Here is a 16402-nt window from a genome sequence, read left to right as displayed (position 1 = left end):
ACTGCACAGTTCTGTCCCCCTTGGCAACGAGCAAATTCAGTCCACCTTGGCATCGAGCATGAAGCCCCTGGCATTGAGCATGTAGGTAAGTGGCACTTATGTGTCAAATGTGTATGGTGTGTTATATAGTATGTCATGGGCATTGCGGTGTGTTATATAGTATGTCATGGGCATTGCGGTGTGTTATATAGTATGTCATGGGCATTGCGGTGTGTTATATAGTATGTCATGGGCATTGCGGTGTGTTATATAGTATGTCATGGGCATTGCGGTGTGTTATATAGTATGTCATGGGCATTGCGGTGTGTTATATAGTATGTCATGGGCATTGCGGTGTGTTATATAGTATGTCATGGGCATTGCGGTGTGTTATATAGTATGTCATGGGCATTGCGGAGTGTTATATAGTATGTCATGGGCATTGCGGAGTGTTATATAGTATGTCATGGGCATTGCGGAGTGTTATATAGTATGTCATGGGCATTGCGGAGTGTTACATAGTATGTCATGGGCATTGCGGAGTGTTATATAGTATGTCATGGGCATTGCGGAGTGTTACATAGTATGTCATGGGCATTGCGGAGTGTTATATAGTATGTCATGGGCATTGCGGAGTGTTACATAGTATGTCATGGGCATTGCGGAGTGTTATATAGTATGTCATGGGCATTGCGGAGTGTTATATAGTATGTCATGGGCATTGCGGAGTGTTACATAGTATGTCATGGGCATCATGTGTGGGCTTATGTGTAATCGGAATTACAAAGTTCACTAAAATGTGCAATGGGCATTACGGTGTGTGGCATAACATGTAATGGCCATTATGGCATGTGGTATACTATATAATGGGTGTGCGGTGTGTTGGCATTATGTTGAAAAATTTGGCGCGCGCCTTCGGCGCGCACTGTCCATATTGTCCCTCGTTTGCAAGAAATTTGTTGAGTCCTGGCATAATGTGTAATGGCCATTGCGGTATATGGCATAGCTTGTAATTGGCATAACGATGTGTGGCATAACTTGTAATGGCCATTAATGTGTGTGATATAACATGTAACTGGCATTATGGTATGCAAAATATCTGGAATATCTGATTAAAAAATGTTGGTGTGCCTTGGCAATTTTGAAGTCTTGTCTGGTGTGCCGCGACCTGAAAAAGGTTGAAAATCACTGCTCTAGGCTGTTACAGCTAAGCTCCAGTTTCTGTTCCTCTTTCTTGTATGAGGCTTTTAAGCCAGAAATTTCTTTAATCAGAGTCCCTCTAAGGTAGGCTTTGAATGCCCCCCAGAGGTTTTCGATCGATCCTGAGCCCCTGTTTTTCTCAAAGAATTCCTGCCAGGAATTTACTAATTTATCTCCTGGTTCTAACAATGTTGTCCAGAAGGCATTCATTTTCCAATAAGAAAAACCCTTATTTTCCGCTATATCCACCACTATTTCTAGAGGTGAATGGTCTGAAATTCCGCGGGTCCTATAGCTTATTTCCTGAATATGAGGGAACCAGTCCTCTGATACCAGGGCTAGGTCAATTCTGGAAAACGCATCATAGGAGCTGGAGAAACATGAATACTCTAATAGGTCAGGATGTCGCTCGCGCCATACATCCCTTAGGCCCATTTCCCTGATTAAAGATGGAAAGCACTTTTTCTGCGCGCCTGGGGGTACCTTCGCACGGCTTTTTCTGTCAAGTAAGGGATCTAGTATATTATTAAAATCCCCGAGAATCATGACTGGGATGTTAGGGAAGGCTGCCATGAACTCGGCCGCCTTCTTTAGTATCTCATGTTTAAATGGCGGGGGTATGTATACTGATAATAGTAAGAAAACTAATGAACCCAGCTTACATTTCATAAACACGTATCTACCTGCTGTATCTAGCTGTATTATATCTTTAGTAAATGGTATACCTTTACGAATAAGGATGGATACCCCCCGGGAAGAGGATGTAAAAGAGGAGTGGTATGCTTAACCTATCCATGCCTTTTTAAGGGATAAAAGTTTATTGCCCACAAGATGTGTCTCCTGTAGGCAAATGATGTCTATGGCATATTGCTTTATTTGGCGCATTACCAGTGCTCTTTTTATCCTATTATTCATTCCTCGAACGTTCCATGACAGGAAAGAGTATTTTGCTACTACCATGTTAACGGGGGCAAGAAATGGGCCCAGTGTAGCATACCTTTTTTTAAAGTACATATTGAAAACAATCAACCTAAACGCCTTATATCCCATCCCCTCCCCCCTCCCTGCATGCCCCGTACCCCTCCTGACATGTCTCATCCCAGCCCTACTCCTCCTTCCCTCCCCCCACCCTTCCCTCTGGAGCCCCCCCCCCTATCCCCCTTCCCCTTTTCCACTTCTCCCCTTTTTTTTACCCCTTTTTTCCCCCCTATTCTTTTTGGGACAATCTATGTAATAACCACGAGCTGGGGGACCGCCCCCGCCCCATTGTATACCATATTGTCCCCAGTGAACGCACTATGTATCAAGCAAGAGTATCCTGTACAGAGCAACAACGACTTAATGGGAGAGAAAAAAAAAAAAAAAAGGGGGGGGGGGGGGGAAGGGAGGGAACACCCATAGGCCTATAGATGACTGTATATCAGTTCGCATGTACGCTTTCAGATTATCAGGTACCCATACGGCAACTGAACAGTTTACATATGTCGCTCGCACTTCCAATTTATTCTTTTGGTGTCAACGCAACATTTGTCTACTGATAATGAACAGCTTGGTAACCTGTGCCTCCAGCACTTACTCAGCATTGCCTATTGGTCAATGCCTTTTTTTAAGGAGAAACCTCAATCAACCCACTCATCCCAGCTATTCCTTATCATTATACATTTTCTTAAAAAAAAAAAAAAGGGAGGAAAGGAGCATATATATGCACATAAACATACCCTCGCACCCATTCGTATGTAAGTATACATTCCCATGTTATCCGATGTTAATACACCATATAAACAGTTTACATGCGTCGCACCCACCACCAGTATTGCGCTTCATGTCTAAGCAACATATGGCTGACTGGCATCAAGCAGCCCGTATACCCATACAAAAACATTTACTCAACATAGCTAATTGGGCAATGCTTGTCCTAGGAGAGAGTCTCGATCAGCCAGCACAGTCAAAAAAAAAAAAAAAAAAGGCAAAACACAAAATCCACAAAGTCCCATTTGAAGTTGTTGTTCTGGTTGATCTGGTTACTTATCTTTCTAGCTAGTGTTCATTTTTGCGCCCGGCCTTAATCAACTGTTATTCATCTGCCTGTTTGCGGGAAAGCTGCCATCCAGCCAGATTGCCGCATCTTTAGGTGTGGTGAAGAATTTAGTTGATCCTTCATATGTAACGCGAAGTTTTGCTGGAAACCTTATCGAATACTGCAAGTTCAGCTCCCTCAGGCGTTTTTTTATGGGATAGAACTGAGCTCTTTCCCTCTGCACTTCACTGGCATAATCCGGGAAGATAGAGACCTTCACGTTGTCCCAGACTGGAGAACCCTTATCTCTGGCCAGTTTCAATATTAAGTCCCGATCAGAAAAATGCAGGAGTTTAATAATAAAAGTACGAGGTGTTGAGCCTGGAGTGGGTGCCCGCATGGGTAATCTATGGGCCCTTTCAACTGAAAAGAATTTAGAGAAAGTCTCTTGGCCATAGGAATCGATCAACCAGTCCTGTATAAATTTTTCGGGGTGTTGGCCCTCAGCCCTTTCGGGTAGCCCCACAAATCTCAGGTTGTTTCTGCGAGCGCGTCCCTCCATATCAACCAGTTTGCCATTGATGGTTTTAATTTGAGAGGCCAAATCTTCCACCTTCCCCACTAGGGGATTGAGCCCATCCTCCAACTCTGAGGTGCGTTTTTCAACTTCCTTTACACGATCTTTGATCTGTTGTACAGACCGTTTAATTACATTCAAATCGTCCTGCAGCTTCTCAATTTTATTTGAGAGACGACCCTCACTGGCAGCTAATGCATCCAACACCTTTTGGATTGAGGTGTCACTGTGTATTGTGGACTTCTCACTGTCGGGAGAGGTATCGGAGGGGGATTTCTCCCCTCTAGGGGCAGATGGTGGGGTTGCCGGGGGTCTAGCAAATTTTGCCAGGCGATTTGCGGCTGTGGCATTTTGCGTTTTACCCATAGCTTCTACCGCTTTGCCCACTTTTTATCCTACTTCTTGCCCGTATCCCCACCAGGGGTATTTTCCTTTATAAGGGAGGAAAGTATAGAATGTAACCAGGCCGGGCAGTAATCACAGACAGAGTAGTGGGACTAGGTAGAGTACACTCAATTTCTCTGCTAGAAAGGAGTATCAATCGTCCTTCACCGCAGTATACTAGCAGAGTGCAGTAATAGGTGAAAGAATAATGAGAAAACCTTCAGACAGACAGTTACCAAGCGGTGTATTATATAGTTCCTGCAGTACTGAAAGGGCTAGCGCAGACAGAGTACCTCACTCCTTTTGATGCTGCCCAGGCTCCGTGACGCTAGGACTGGTGCTCTGCGTAGTATTCAGTGCAGGTGTAAAGCCCCCCGGCCGGCTGCCGTTTCTGCGCCTTAATGGTAGTACTGCCGTCCTCTCTCCTGTGCCGGGCGGGCGCCAAGCGAGCCCGACTGTTGCTGCCTGTGCTGTCCCGCGGCGCTCACGGACCGGGCTTCAGTTTACCGGAGCCCAGCTGATAGCGCCGGCTCCCTCGCTGCTGGGACTCTGCGTCTCTTTCCCACTTCCTCTCGGCGCTGCCTCACCGCGTCACAGCCTCGTCACTGATGCCGGATGTCAGCACGCACTGAACTCCCGGCTCCTATATCGCCGCTTCTCATCGGCGCCCAAAACCCGCCACCGGTACACCGGGCTTGCTTAGGGTTACAGGCGGGTTTTAGTGCATTCAGCTTGGGGAAGCTAATTTCCAGTAGCACCCAGGATTATGGAGCGGGAGAGGACGCCGACTTGCGACCTACACCCTGCTCGCCGTGGTCACGCCCCTCGGCGTCATCCTACATATCTAATCGCTCTCAGTGTCCTCTCTCTGGGTCTCTGCTGCCTGTGACACTGTGACCTCTCCTCATACAGACACTACACCCCTAGGTCCTCAGGGCACTGTCCTATCCTGGTGTCATCCTACTTATCTAATCGCTCTGGGTCTCTGCTGCCTGTGACACTGTGACCTCCCCTCCTACAGACACTACACCCCTAGGTCCTCAGGTCACTGTCCTATCCTGGTGTTGTCCTACTTATCTAATCGCTATCTGTGTCCCCTCTCTGGGTCTCTGCTGCATGTGACACTGTGACCTCTCCTCATACAGGCACTACACCCCTAGGTCCTCAGGTCCCTGTCCTATCCTGTGTCATCCTGCTTATCTAATCGCTATCTGTGTCCCCTCTCTGGGTCTCTGCTGCATGTGACACTGTGACCTCCCCTCATACAGACACTACACCCCTAGGTCCTCAGGTCACTGTCCTATCCTGGTGTCATCCTGCTTATCTAATCGCTATCTGTGTCCCCTCTCTGGGTCACTGCTGCATGTGACACTGTGACCTCTCCTCATACAGGCACTACACCCCTAGGTCCTCAGGTCCCTGTCCTATCCTGTGTCATCCTGCTTATCTAATCGCTATCTGTGTTCCCTATCTGGGTCTTTGCTGCATGTGACACTGTGACCTCTCCTCATACAGACACTACACCCCTAGGTCCTCAGGTCCCTGTCCTATCCTGTGTCATCCTACTTATCTAATCGCTATCAGTGTCCTCTCTCTGGGTCTCTGCTGCGTGTGACACTGTGACCTCCCCTCATACAGACACTACACCCCTAGGTCCTCAGGTCACTGTCCTATCCTGTGTCATCCTACTTATCTAATCGCTCTCAGTGTCCTCTCTCTGGGTCACTGCTGCAGGTGACACTGTGACCTCCCCTCATACAGGCACTACACCCCTAGGTCCTCAGGTCACTGTCCTATCCTGGTGTCATCCTGCTTATCTAATCGCTATCTGTGTCCCCTCTCTGGGTCTCTGCTGCATGTGACACTGTGACCTCCCCTCATACAGGCACTACACCCCTAGGTCCTCAGGTCACTGTCCTATCCTGTGTCATCATGCTTATCTAATCGCTATCTGTGTCCCCTCTCTGGGTCTCTGCTGCAGGTGACACTGTGACCTCCCCTCATACAGACACTACACCCCTAGTTCCTCAGGTCACTGTCCTATCCTGTGTCATCCTGCTTATCTAATCGCTATATGTGTCCCCTCTCTGGGTCTCTGCTGCATGTGACACTGTGACCTCCCCTCATACAGGCACTACACCCCTAGGTCCTCAGGTCACTGTCCTATCCTGGTGTCATCCTGCATATCTAATCGCTCTCAGTGTCCTCTCTCTGGGTTCTCTGCTGCATGTGACACTGTGACCTCCCCTCATACAGGCACTACACCCCTAGGTCCTCAGGTCACTGTCCTATCCTGGTGTCATCCTGCTTATCTAATCGCTATCTGTGTCCCCTCTCTGGGTCTCTGCTGCATGTGACACTGTGACCTCCCCTCATACAGACACTATACCCCTAGGTCCTCAGGTCACTGTCCTATCCTGTGTCATCCTGCTTATCTAATCCGTATCTGTGTCCCCTCTCTGGGTCACTGCTGCATGTGACACTGTGACCTCCTATACAGACACTACACCCCTAGGTCCTCAGGTCACTGTACTATCCTGGTGTCGTCCTACTTATCTAATCGCTATCTGTGTCCCCTCTCTGGGTCTCTGCTGCATGTGACACTGTGACCTCCTATACAGACACTACACCCCTAGGTCCTCAGGTCACTGTACTATCCTGGTGTCGTCCTACTTATCTAATCGCTCTCAGTGTCCTCTCTCTAGGTCACTGCTGCATGTGACACTGTGACCTCTCCTCATACAGACACTACACCCCTAGGTCCTCAGGGCACTGTCCTATCCTGTGTCATCCTGCTTATCTAATCGTTATCTGTGTCCTCTCTCTGGGTCTTTGCTGCATGTGACACTGTGACCTCCCCTCATACAGACACTACACCCCTAGGTCCTCAGGTCACTGTCCTATCCTGGTGTCGTCCTACTTATCTAATCGCTCTGTGTCCTCTCTCTGGGTCTTTGCTGCATGTGACACTGTGACCTCTCCTCATACAGACACTACACCCCTAGGTCCTCAGGTCACTGTCCTATCCTGTGTCATCCTGCTTATCTAATCGCTATCTGTGTCCCCTCTCTGGGTCTCTGCTGCATGTGACACTGTGACCTCTCCTCATACAGGCACTACACCCCTAGGTCCTCAGGTCACTGTCCTATCCTGGTGTCATCCTACTTATCTAATCGCTATCTGTGTCCCCTCTCTGGGTCTCTGCTGCCTGTGACACTGTGACCTCCCCTCATACAGACACTACACCCCTAGGTCCTCAGGGCACTGTCCTATCCTGGTCTCATCCTACTTATCTAATCGCTATCTGTGTCCCCTCTCTGGGTCACTGCTGCATGTGACACTGTGACCTCTCCTCATACAGACACTACACCCCTAGGTCCTCAGGTCACTGTCCTATCCTGGTGTCATCCTGCTTATCTAATCGCTATCTGTGTCCCCTCTCTGGGTCTCTGCTGCATGTGACACTGTGACCTCCCCTCATACAGACACTACACCCCTAGGTCCTCAGGTCACTGTCCTATCCTGGTGTCGTCCTGCTTATCTAATCGCTATCTGTGTCCCCTCTCTGGGTCTCTGCTGCATGTGACACTGTGACCTCCCCTCATACAGACACTACACCCCTAGGTCCTCAGGTCACTGTCCTATCCTGTGTCATCCTGCTTATCTAATCGCTATCTGTGTCCCCTCTCTGGGTCTCTGCTGCATGTGACACTGTGACCTCTCCTCATACAGGCACTACACCCCTAGGTCCTCAGGTCACTGTCCTATCCTGTGTCATCCTGCATATCTAATCGCTCTCAGTGTCCACTCTCTGGGTCTTTGCTGCGTGTGACACTGTGACCTCTCCTCAAACAGGCACTACACCCCTAGGTCCTCAGGTCACTGTCCTATCCTGGTGTCATCCTACTTATCTAATCGCTATCTGTGTCCCCTCTCTGGGTCTCTGCTGCCTGTGACACTGTGACCTCCCCTCATACAGGCACTACACCCCTAGGTCCTCAGGGCACTGTCCTATCCTGGTGTCGTCCTACTTATCTAATCGCTATCTGTGTCCCCTCTGTGGGTCACTGCTGCATGTGACACTGTGACCTCTCCTCATACAGACACTACACCCCTAGGTCCTCAGGTCACTGTCCTATCCTGGTGTCGTCCTACTTATCTAATCGCTATCTGTGTCCCCTCTGTGGGTCACTGCTGCATGTGACACTGTGACCTCTCCTCATACAGACACTACACCCCTAGGTCCTCAGGTCACTGTCCTATCCTGTGTCATCCTACTTATCTAATCGCTCTCAGTGTCCTCTCTCTGGGTCTCTGCTGCAGGTGACACTGTGACCTCCCCTCATACAGACACTACACCCCTAGGTCCTCAGGTCACTGTCCTATCCTGGTGTCATCCTACTTATCTAATCGCTATCTGTGTCCCCTCTCTGGGTCACTGCTGCATGTGACACTGTGACCTCTCCTCATACAGACACTACACCCCTAGGTCCTCAGGTCACTGTCCTATCCTGGTGTCGTCCTACTTATCTAATCGCTATCTGTGTCCCCTCTCTGGGTCTTTGCTGCATGTGACACTGTGACCTTTCCTCATACAGACACTACACCCCTAGGTCCTCAGGTCACTGTCCTATCCTGTGTCATCCTACTTATCTAATCGCTATCTGTGTCCCCTCTCTGGGTCACTGCTGCATGTGACACTGTGACCTCCTATACAGACCCTACACCCCTAGGAGGGGGGGGGGGGGGGCGGCATTGCTTAGAAGAGCGCTATGGAAAGCTGACCTGGTATTACCAGCAGAGGAGCGGTTTTCCCGGCGATGTTGCGGGAGCGCGCAGCAGCTCACGCCTTATTAACTCGCACAACTTACTGAACCCGCTTCAGTCAGGCATTCGTGCCCAACACTCCACAGAGGCAGCACTGACTAAAGTGGTGAATGATCTGGTAACTGCTAAAGGCCATTACTCACTGCTATGTCCTCTAGATCTCTCTGCTGCGTTTGAGAGAGACGTACCCCTGGGTACCAGCACAGAGAACTGAACACTTGTATTTATTAGATTGCAGTATTTCTTCCACACCTGTCTAAAGCCGGCCATATACTTATACAGTTTTTGCCCTTTTGACGGAGCTGACTGAGAAATCGGGTGAGAAGTGGCAAATTGTCTGTTTTGTCTCTGATTGCGAACCCTGGTCAAGTGCACATCGGACCGTAGCCTGAAATTGCAGGTGCTGCGCTAAAGAAATGTTGGGTCCCGCAGCCTCCGGCAAAAGGACTTCATACATGTGTATCATATGTGATCCTGGCGCCCGTGCAGCTGCTGTGGAGCTCAATGGAGTTTGCATATTGCTTCTCCCCTTGGAGAACTGGTGTATGGGGCCTTAAATCCTCTGCACAATGGTGGAAACACTGTCGGCTCTCCCCTTTGACATACAGGGCTCCCAGCTTTCTGTTTCCATTTCCATTATGTACAGATGCTAAATGTCACATGCATTGACTTACATTGTGTATATTTTCTGTGACAGGATCCTGCAGGGGGGACAGCATCTGGAAACACTTCACCCCCAAGTGAGAGCAGAGAATGCATCATCAGGGCCCACCGTTAATCCACCAGTGGATGGAGAATTCCATGATTCGCAAGGTTGGACATCTTGTGACCATGTGCTGTACAAGTAGGAACTTCTGTGTTTCCAAATTCAGTAAGGATCTCATAGCAAAACCATGCTGCACCGCAGGTGGGGCAGATATAACAGGTGCACAGACAGGGTGGGGTGTCTTCAAACTCAAATGTAAATTGCAGAGTTAAAATAAAGCAGCCAGTATTTACCTTGCACAGAAACAAATCTCCCCCAAATCTAACTCTCTTCACATGTTACATCTGCCCCTGCAGTGCAGCATGGTTTTGCCCATTAGACAGAGATTTGGCTTTGAGATCCTCACTGAATAATCCAAGATTGACACAAGTGGAAATATAAAGCTATGTAGACACTAGACCATTGGGACGAGATGTCAGGTGACTGTACACACTGAACTATAGAACACCATTGTACACTATCTGGTTCTTGGTTGTTCTATCAGCCGGGCATCACAGCCAGCGCGCTGTAGTACATACAGAAACTCCACGTGCTTGATATGCCGGATAGTGCGTGCCCTTCCACAGAATCAGCAGATACAGGATAAGGCACTAGCACATAGGTGGGATGGGAAACCTCTGCACACATGTGCTGCTGGTAGATCAGGCATGTCCAACGTTGGCCCCCCAGATGTTGTGAAACTACACCTTCCAGCATGCTTTGCCACAGTTCTGCTATCAGAGAATGCTAAAACTATTGTAAAGCATGCTGGGATGTGTAGTTTCACAACATCTGGAGGGCCAACGTTGGACATGCCTGGGTTAGATCATTGGCTGGATCAGAGGTTCGAGTGTGAGAAGCGTGGCAGATGTTGGGATGGGCCCTAAATCCACCGTGTCTTCTGTAATTAATGTGTGGAAGAAGTACGGTTACTGCAGATCTGCCCCTCGCCCTGGGAGAACCCTGAACATGCTAAGGAGGGAGCTGAGAGAGCAGGGCTCATCCCATACATTGCTCAGGACTGATAATGGGATATTCCAGGTGAGCAGCTGCTTATAGTAGTAGTAGTACGTTTATTTATAAGGCGCCACAAAGTGTCCGCAGCGCCGTACATAGCAAACAAAAAAAAACAAATTACAAGGTAACGTACAGGGTGTGTAGAAAGATACAGTATAAATAGGGGTATAGCTGGTAGAACTAAAATCAGCATCGGTTCAGAAGTAGGTGTCAAAATTGTCAAGGAGACCGAAGATGAAGTAGAGGAAGGGAAGAACAGGACAGGAGCACAGGTGAGGTAATGAGGTAGGGTGAGTACGTGAGGCAGGAGGGCCCTGCTCATAAGAGTTAACATACTAAAAATAGGTGGGTGGACGAACGAAAAACAACAGGATAAGTAGGAACGGAGGGGAACGGAGGCAGGATAGGAGGATCAAAAGAGGTTAGGAGGAGGGATAGGCTAGTCGAAAAAAGTGGGTTTTGAGGGAGCGCTTGAAGTAGGTAAGGGAATCAGATAGCCTGATGGGTGGCGGGAGGTTGTTCCAGTGCAGGGTTAGGGTTATAAACCTCTAATCACAAATCAGCGCCTATGGTGGTATACAGAGAGCAATCTCTGGACAGTGGAACATGGTGAGGGAGCTGTGTGAGCTGCATAGTGGTGAGGGAGCTGTATGGGCTGCATAGTGGTGAGGGAGCTGTGTGGGCTGCATAATGGTGGGGGAGCTGTGTGAGTTGAATAGTGGTGGGGGAGCTGTATGGGCTGCATAATGGTAAAGGAGCTGTGTGAGCTGTATAGTGGTGAGGGAGCTGTGTGAGTTGCATAGTGGTGAGGGAGCTGTATGGGCTACATAATGGTAAAGGAGCTGTGTGAGCTGCATAGTGGTGAGGGAGCTGTGTGGGCTGCATAATGGTAAAGGAGCTGTTTGAGGTGCATTATGAAAGAGCTATGTGAACTGCATAGGGGTGAGGGAGCTGTGTGGACTGCATAGTGGTGGGGGAGCTGCCTGGTCTCCATAATGAGGGATCTTTGTGTGTGTGTGTGTGTGTGTGTGTGTGTGTGGGGGGGGGGGTGCTTAGTTGTGAGGGAGCTGTGTGAGCTGCATAGTGGTGAGGGAGGTGTGTGGGCTGCATAGTGGTGATGGAGGTGTGTGGGCTGCATAGAGGTGAGGGAGCTGTGTGGGCTGCATAGAGGTGAGGGAGCTGTGTGGGCTGCATAGAGGTGAGGGAGCTGTGTGAGCTGCATAGTGGTGATGGAGCTGTAGGTGCTGCATAGTGGTGATGGAGCTGTGTGGGCTGCATAGTGGTGAGGGAGCTGTGTGGGGTGCATAGTGGTGAGGGAGCTGTGTGGGCCGCATAGTGGTGAGGGAGCTGTGTGCAGGAGAGGAGTACAGGCTGGGGATATACTGTACAGCCTGTGTAAGGGAGAGGAGTACAGGCTGGGGATATACTGTACAGCCTGTGTGCGGGAGAGGAGTACAGGCAGGAGATATACTGTACAGCCTGTGTGCAGGAGAGGAGTACAGGCAGGGGATATACTGTACAGCCTGTGTGCGGGAGAGGAGTACAGGCTGGGGATATACTGTATGGTCTGTGTGCAGGAGAGGAGTACAGGCTGGGGATATACTGTACAGTCTGTGTGCGGGAGAGGAGTACAGGCAGGGGATATACTGTACAGTCTGTGTGCGGGAGAGGAGTACAGGCAGGGGATATACTGTACAGCCTGTGTGCAGGAGAGGAGTACAGGCTGGGGATATACTGTACAGCCTGTGTGCAGGAGAGGAGTACAGGCTGGGGATATACTGTACAGCCTGTGTGCGGGAGAGGAGTACAGGCTGGGGATATACTGTATGGTCTTTGTGCGGGAGAGGAGTACAGAAGGGGGTTTACTGTGCAGTCTGTGTGCGGGAGAGGAGTACAGGCTGGGGATATACTGTACAGGCTGTGTGCAGGAGAGGAGTACAGGCTGGGGATATACTGTATGGTCTGTGTGCGGGAGAGGAGTACAGGCTGGGGATATACTGTACAGGCTGTGTGCAGGAGAGGAGTACAGGCTGGGGATATACTGTATGGTCTGTGTGCGGGAGAGGAGTACAGGCAGGGGATATACTGTACAGGCTGTGTGCAGGAGAGGAGTACAGGCTGGGGATATACTGTATGGTCTGTGTGCGGGAGAGGAGTACAGGCTGGGGATATACAGTACTGTGCAGTCTGTGTGCGGGAGAGGAGTACAGGCAGGGGATATACTGTACGGTCTGTGTGCAGGAGAGGAGTACAGGCTGGGGATATACTGTACAGTCTGTGTGCGGGAGAGGAGTACAGGCAGGGGATATACTGTGCGGTCTGTGTGCGGGAGAGGAGTACAGGCTGGGGATACACTGTACGGTCTGTGTGCGGGAGAGGAGTACAGGCTGGGGATATACTGTACAGGCTGTGTGCAGGAGAGGAGTACAGGCAGGGGATATACTGTACGGTCTGTGTGCAGGAGAGGAGTACAGGCTGGGGATATACTGTACAGTCTGTGTGCGGGAGAGGAGTACAGGCAGGGGATATACTGTGCGGTCTGTGTGCGGGAGAGGAGTACAGGCTGGGGATATACTGTGCGGTCTGTGTGCGGGAGAGGAGTACAGGCTGGGGATATACTGTACGGTCTGTGTGCGGGAGAGGAGTACAGGCTGGGGATATACTGTATGGTCTGTGTGCGGGAGAGGAGTACAGGCTGGGGATATACTGTATGGTCTGTGTGCGGGAGAGGAGTACAGGCTGGGGATATACTGTATGGTCTGTGTGCGGGAGAGGAGTACAGACAGGGGATATACTGTACAGCCTGTGTGCAGGAGAGGAGTACAGGCAGGGGATATACTGTACAGTCTGTGTGCGGGAGAGGAGTACAGGCAGGGGATATACTATACTGTCTGTGTGCGGGAGAGGAGTACAGGCAGGGGATATACTGTACGGTCTGTGTACAGGAGAGGAGTACAGGCAGGGGATATACTGTACGGTCTGTGTGCGGGAGAGGAGTACAGGCAGGAGATATACTGTACGGTCTGTGTGCGGGAGAGGAGTACAGGCTGGGGATATACTGTACAGTCTGTGTGCGGGAGAGGAGTACAGGCTGGGGATATACTGTACAGTCTGTGTGCAGGAGAGGAGTACAGGCAGGGGATATACTGTGCGGTCTGTGTGCAGGAGAGGAGTACAGGCTGGGGATATACTGTACGGTCTGTGTGCAGGAGAGGAGTACAGGCTGGGGATATACTGTACAGCCTGTGTGCAGGAGAGGAGTACAGGCAGGGGATATACTGTGCGGTCTGTGTGCAGGAGAGGAGTACAGGCTGGGGATATACTGTACGGTCTGTGTGCGGGAGAGGAGTACAGGCAGGGGATATACTGTACAGCCTGTGTGCGGGAGAGGAGTACAGGCTGGGGATATACTGTACAGCCTGTGTGCAGGAGAGGAGTACAGGCAGGGGATATACTGTACAGTCTGTGTGCGGGAGAGGAGTACAGGCAGGGGATATACTATACTGTCTGTGTGCGGGAGAGGAGTACAGGCAGGGGATATACTGTACGGTCTGTGTACAGGAGAGGAGTACAGGCAGGGGATATACTGTACGGTCTGTGTGCGGGAGAGGAGTACAGGCAGGAGATATACTGTACGGTCTGTGTGCGGGAGAGGAGTACAGGCTGGGGATATACTGTACAGTCTGTGTGCGGGAGAGGAGTACAGGCTGGGGATATACTGTACAGTCTGTGTGCAGGAGAGGAGTACAGGCAGGGGATATACTGTGCGGTCTGTGTGCAGGAGAGGAGTACAGGCTGGGGATATACTGTACGGTCTGTGTGCGGGAGAGGAGTACAGGCAGGGGATATACTGTACAGCCTGTGTGCGGGAGAGGAGTACAGGCTGGGGATATACTGTACAGCCTGTGTGCGGGAGAGGAGTACAGGCAGGGGATATACTGTGCGGTCTGTGTGCAGGAGAGGAGTACAGGCTGGGGATATACTGTACAGGCTGTGTGCAGGAGAGGAGTACAGGCAGGGGATATACTGTGCGGTCTGTGTGCAGGAGAGGAGTACAGGCTGGGGATATACTGTACGGTCTGTGTGCAGGAGAGGAGTACAGGCTGGGGATATACTGTACAGCCTGTGTGCAGGAGAGGAGTACAGGCAGGGGATATACTGTGCGGTCTGTGTGCGGGAGAGGAGTACAGGCTGGGGATATACTGTGCGGTCTGTGTGCGGGAGAGGAGTACAGGCAGGGGATATACTGTGCGGTCTGTGTGCAGGAGAGGAGTACAGGCAGGGGATATACTGTACGGTCTGTGTGCGGGAGAGGAGTACAGGCAGGGGATATACTGTACGGTCTGTGTGCGGGAGAGGAGTACGGCCGGAGATATACTGTACGGTCTGTGGTGACTGGCAGTACTTGGAGGTGAGGAGCAGTTGGGCAATTATGCTGTAGCAGGAGGTCAGTGTGTTCTAGTATACAGAGGTAACAACATGCCTCGTGTGCAGACATTAATGCCGTTCTGTGCTGTATCTACTATCACAATCACAAAACCCTAATCTCTCTACTACTGTTTTCCAGCAGCCGTAATGTGTCCTGAGAGCGACTTTCACCCTCTACCCAGTTCTCGACGCTTGCAGCAACGACGGGACTATGAAGAGAGGCACAATGCCAGTCTTGCCCGAGAGGTCATGGAGGAACGACAAACTAAGAGGAAGGTGAGAGAATGGTCTTGGACTAGGGGAGTCATTGTGGAAGCCTATTAAGCTAAGTGATGTCTGTGATTTTCTGGGGTGCCGGATGACTGCCCGTCGGGATTCTGACATCGGTGTAATGACTGCTAAAAGCCAGACAGACGGGCAGTGGCTATCTTCCCTCGTGGGGGTCCACGACCCCCATAGAGGAAGGAAAAAATAGGTCGCAAGCACAGCGAGCCACTGTGCCCGCAGCGTGGCGAGCGCAGTGATTGATCTATTTGGGCTGCGTGGTGTGAGATCTATATGGGCTGCGTGGTGTGAGATCTATATGGGCTGCGTGGTGTGTGATCTATAGGGGCTGTGTGTGTGTGTGATCTATAGGGACTGCGTGGTGCGAGGGCTGCGTTGTGTGTGTGTGATCTATAGGGACTGCATGGTGTGTGATCTATATGGGCTGCATGGTGTGAGATCTATATGGGCTGCGTGGTGTGAGATCTATATGGGCTGCGTGGTGTGTGTGATCTATAGGGGCTGCGTGGTGTGTGATCTATAGGGACTGCGTGGTGCGAGGGCTGCGTTGTGTGTGTGTGTGTGTGTGTGTGATCTATAGGGACTGCATGGTGTGTGATCTATATGGGCTGCATGGTGTGTGATCTATATGGGCTGCATGGTGTGTGATCTATAGGGACTGCATGGTGTGTGATCTATATGGGCTGCATGGTGTGTGATCTATATGGGCTGCATGGTGTGTGATCTATATGGGCTGCATGGTGTGTGATCTATATGGGCTGCGTGGTGTGTGATCTTTATGGGCTGCATGGTGTGTGAGATCTGTATGGGCTGCGTGGTGTGTGATCTATATGGGCTGCGTGTGTGTGATCTATATGGGCTGCGTGTGTGTGATCTATAGGGACTGCATGGTGTGTGATTTATATGGGCTGCATGGTGTGTAATCTATATGGGCTGCATGGTG

At 50.5% G+C, this 16402-nt stretch overlaps 1 protein-coding gene across 1 annotated transcript in view; it reads left to right on the top strand.

Moving 5' to 3' along the window:
* LOC146079839 (uncharacterized) overlaps nt 1-16402 on the top strand; it is a 285668-nt gene that overhangs the window by 54473 nt on the left and 214793 nt on the right. The window contains exons 4-5 of the mRNA XM_083186476.1: nt 9682-9797; nt 15314-15450. Coding sequence (XP_083042602.1) covers nt 9682-9797; nt 15314-15450 — 253 coding nt within the window. The remainder of the gene's footprint in view (nt 1-9681; nt 9798-15313; nt 15451-16402) is intronic.

This window comes from Crinia signifera, chromosome 5 (assembly GCF_055691185.1).
Source record: "Crinia signifera chromosome 5, ASM5569118v1, whole genome shotgun sequence".
Classification (NCBI taxonomy): Eukaryota; Metazoa; Chordata; class Amphibia; order Anura; family Myobatrachidae; genus Crinia; species Crinia signifera.
Note: the sequence above shows the minus strand (reverse complement) of the source record. Positions and strands in the feature narration are given on the sequence as shown.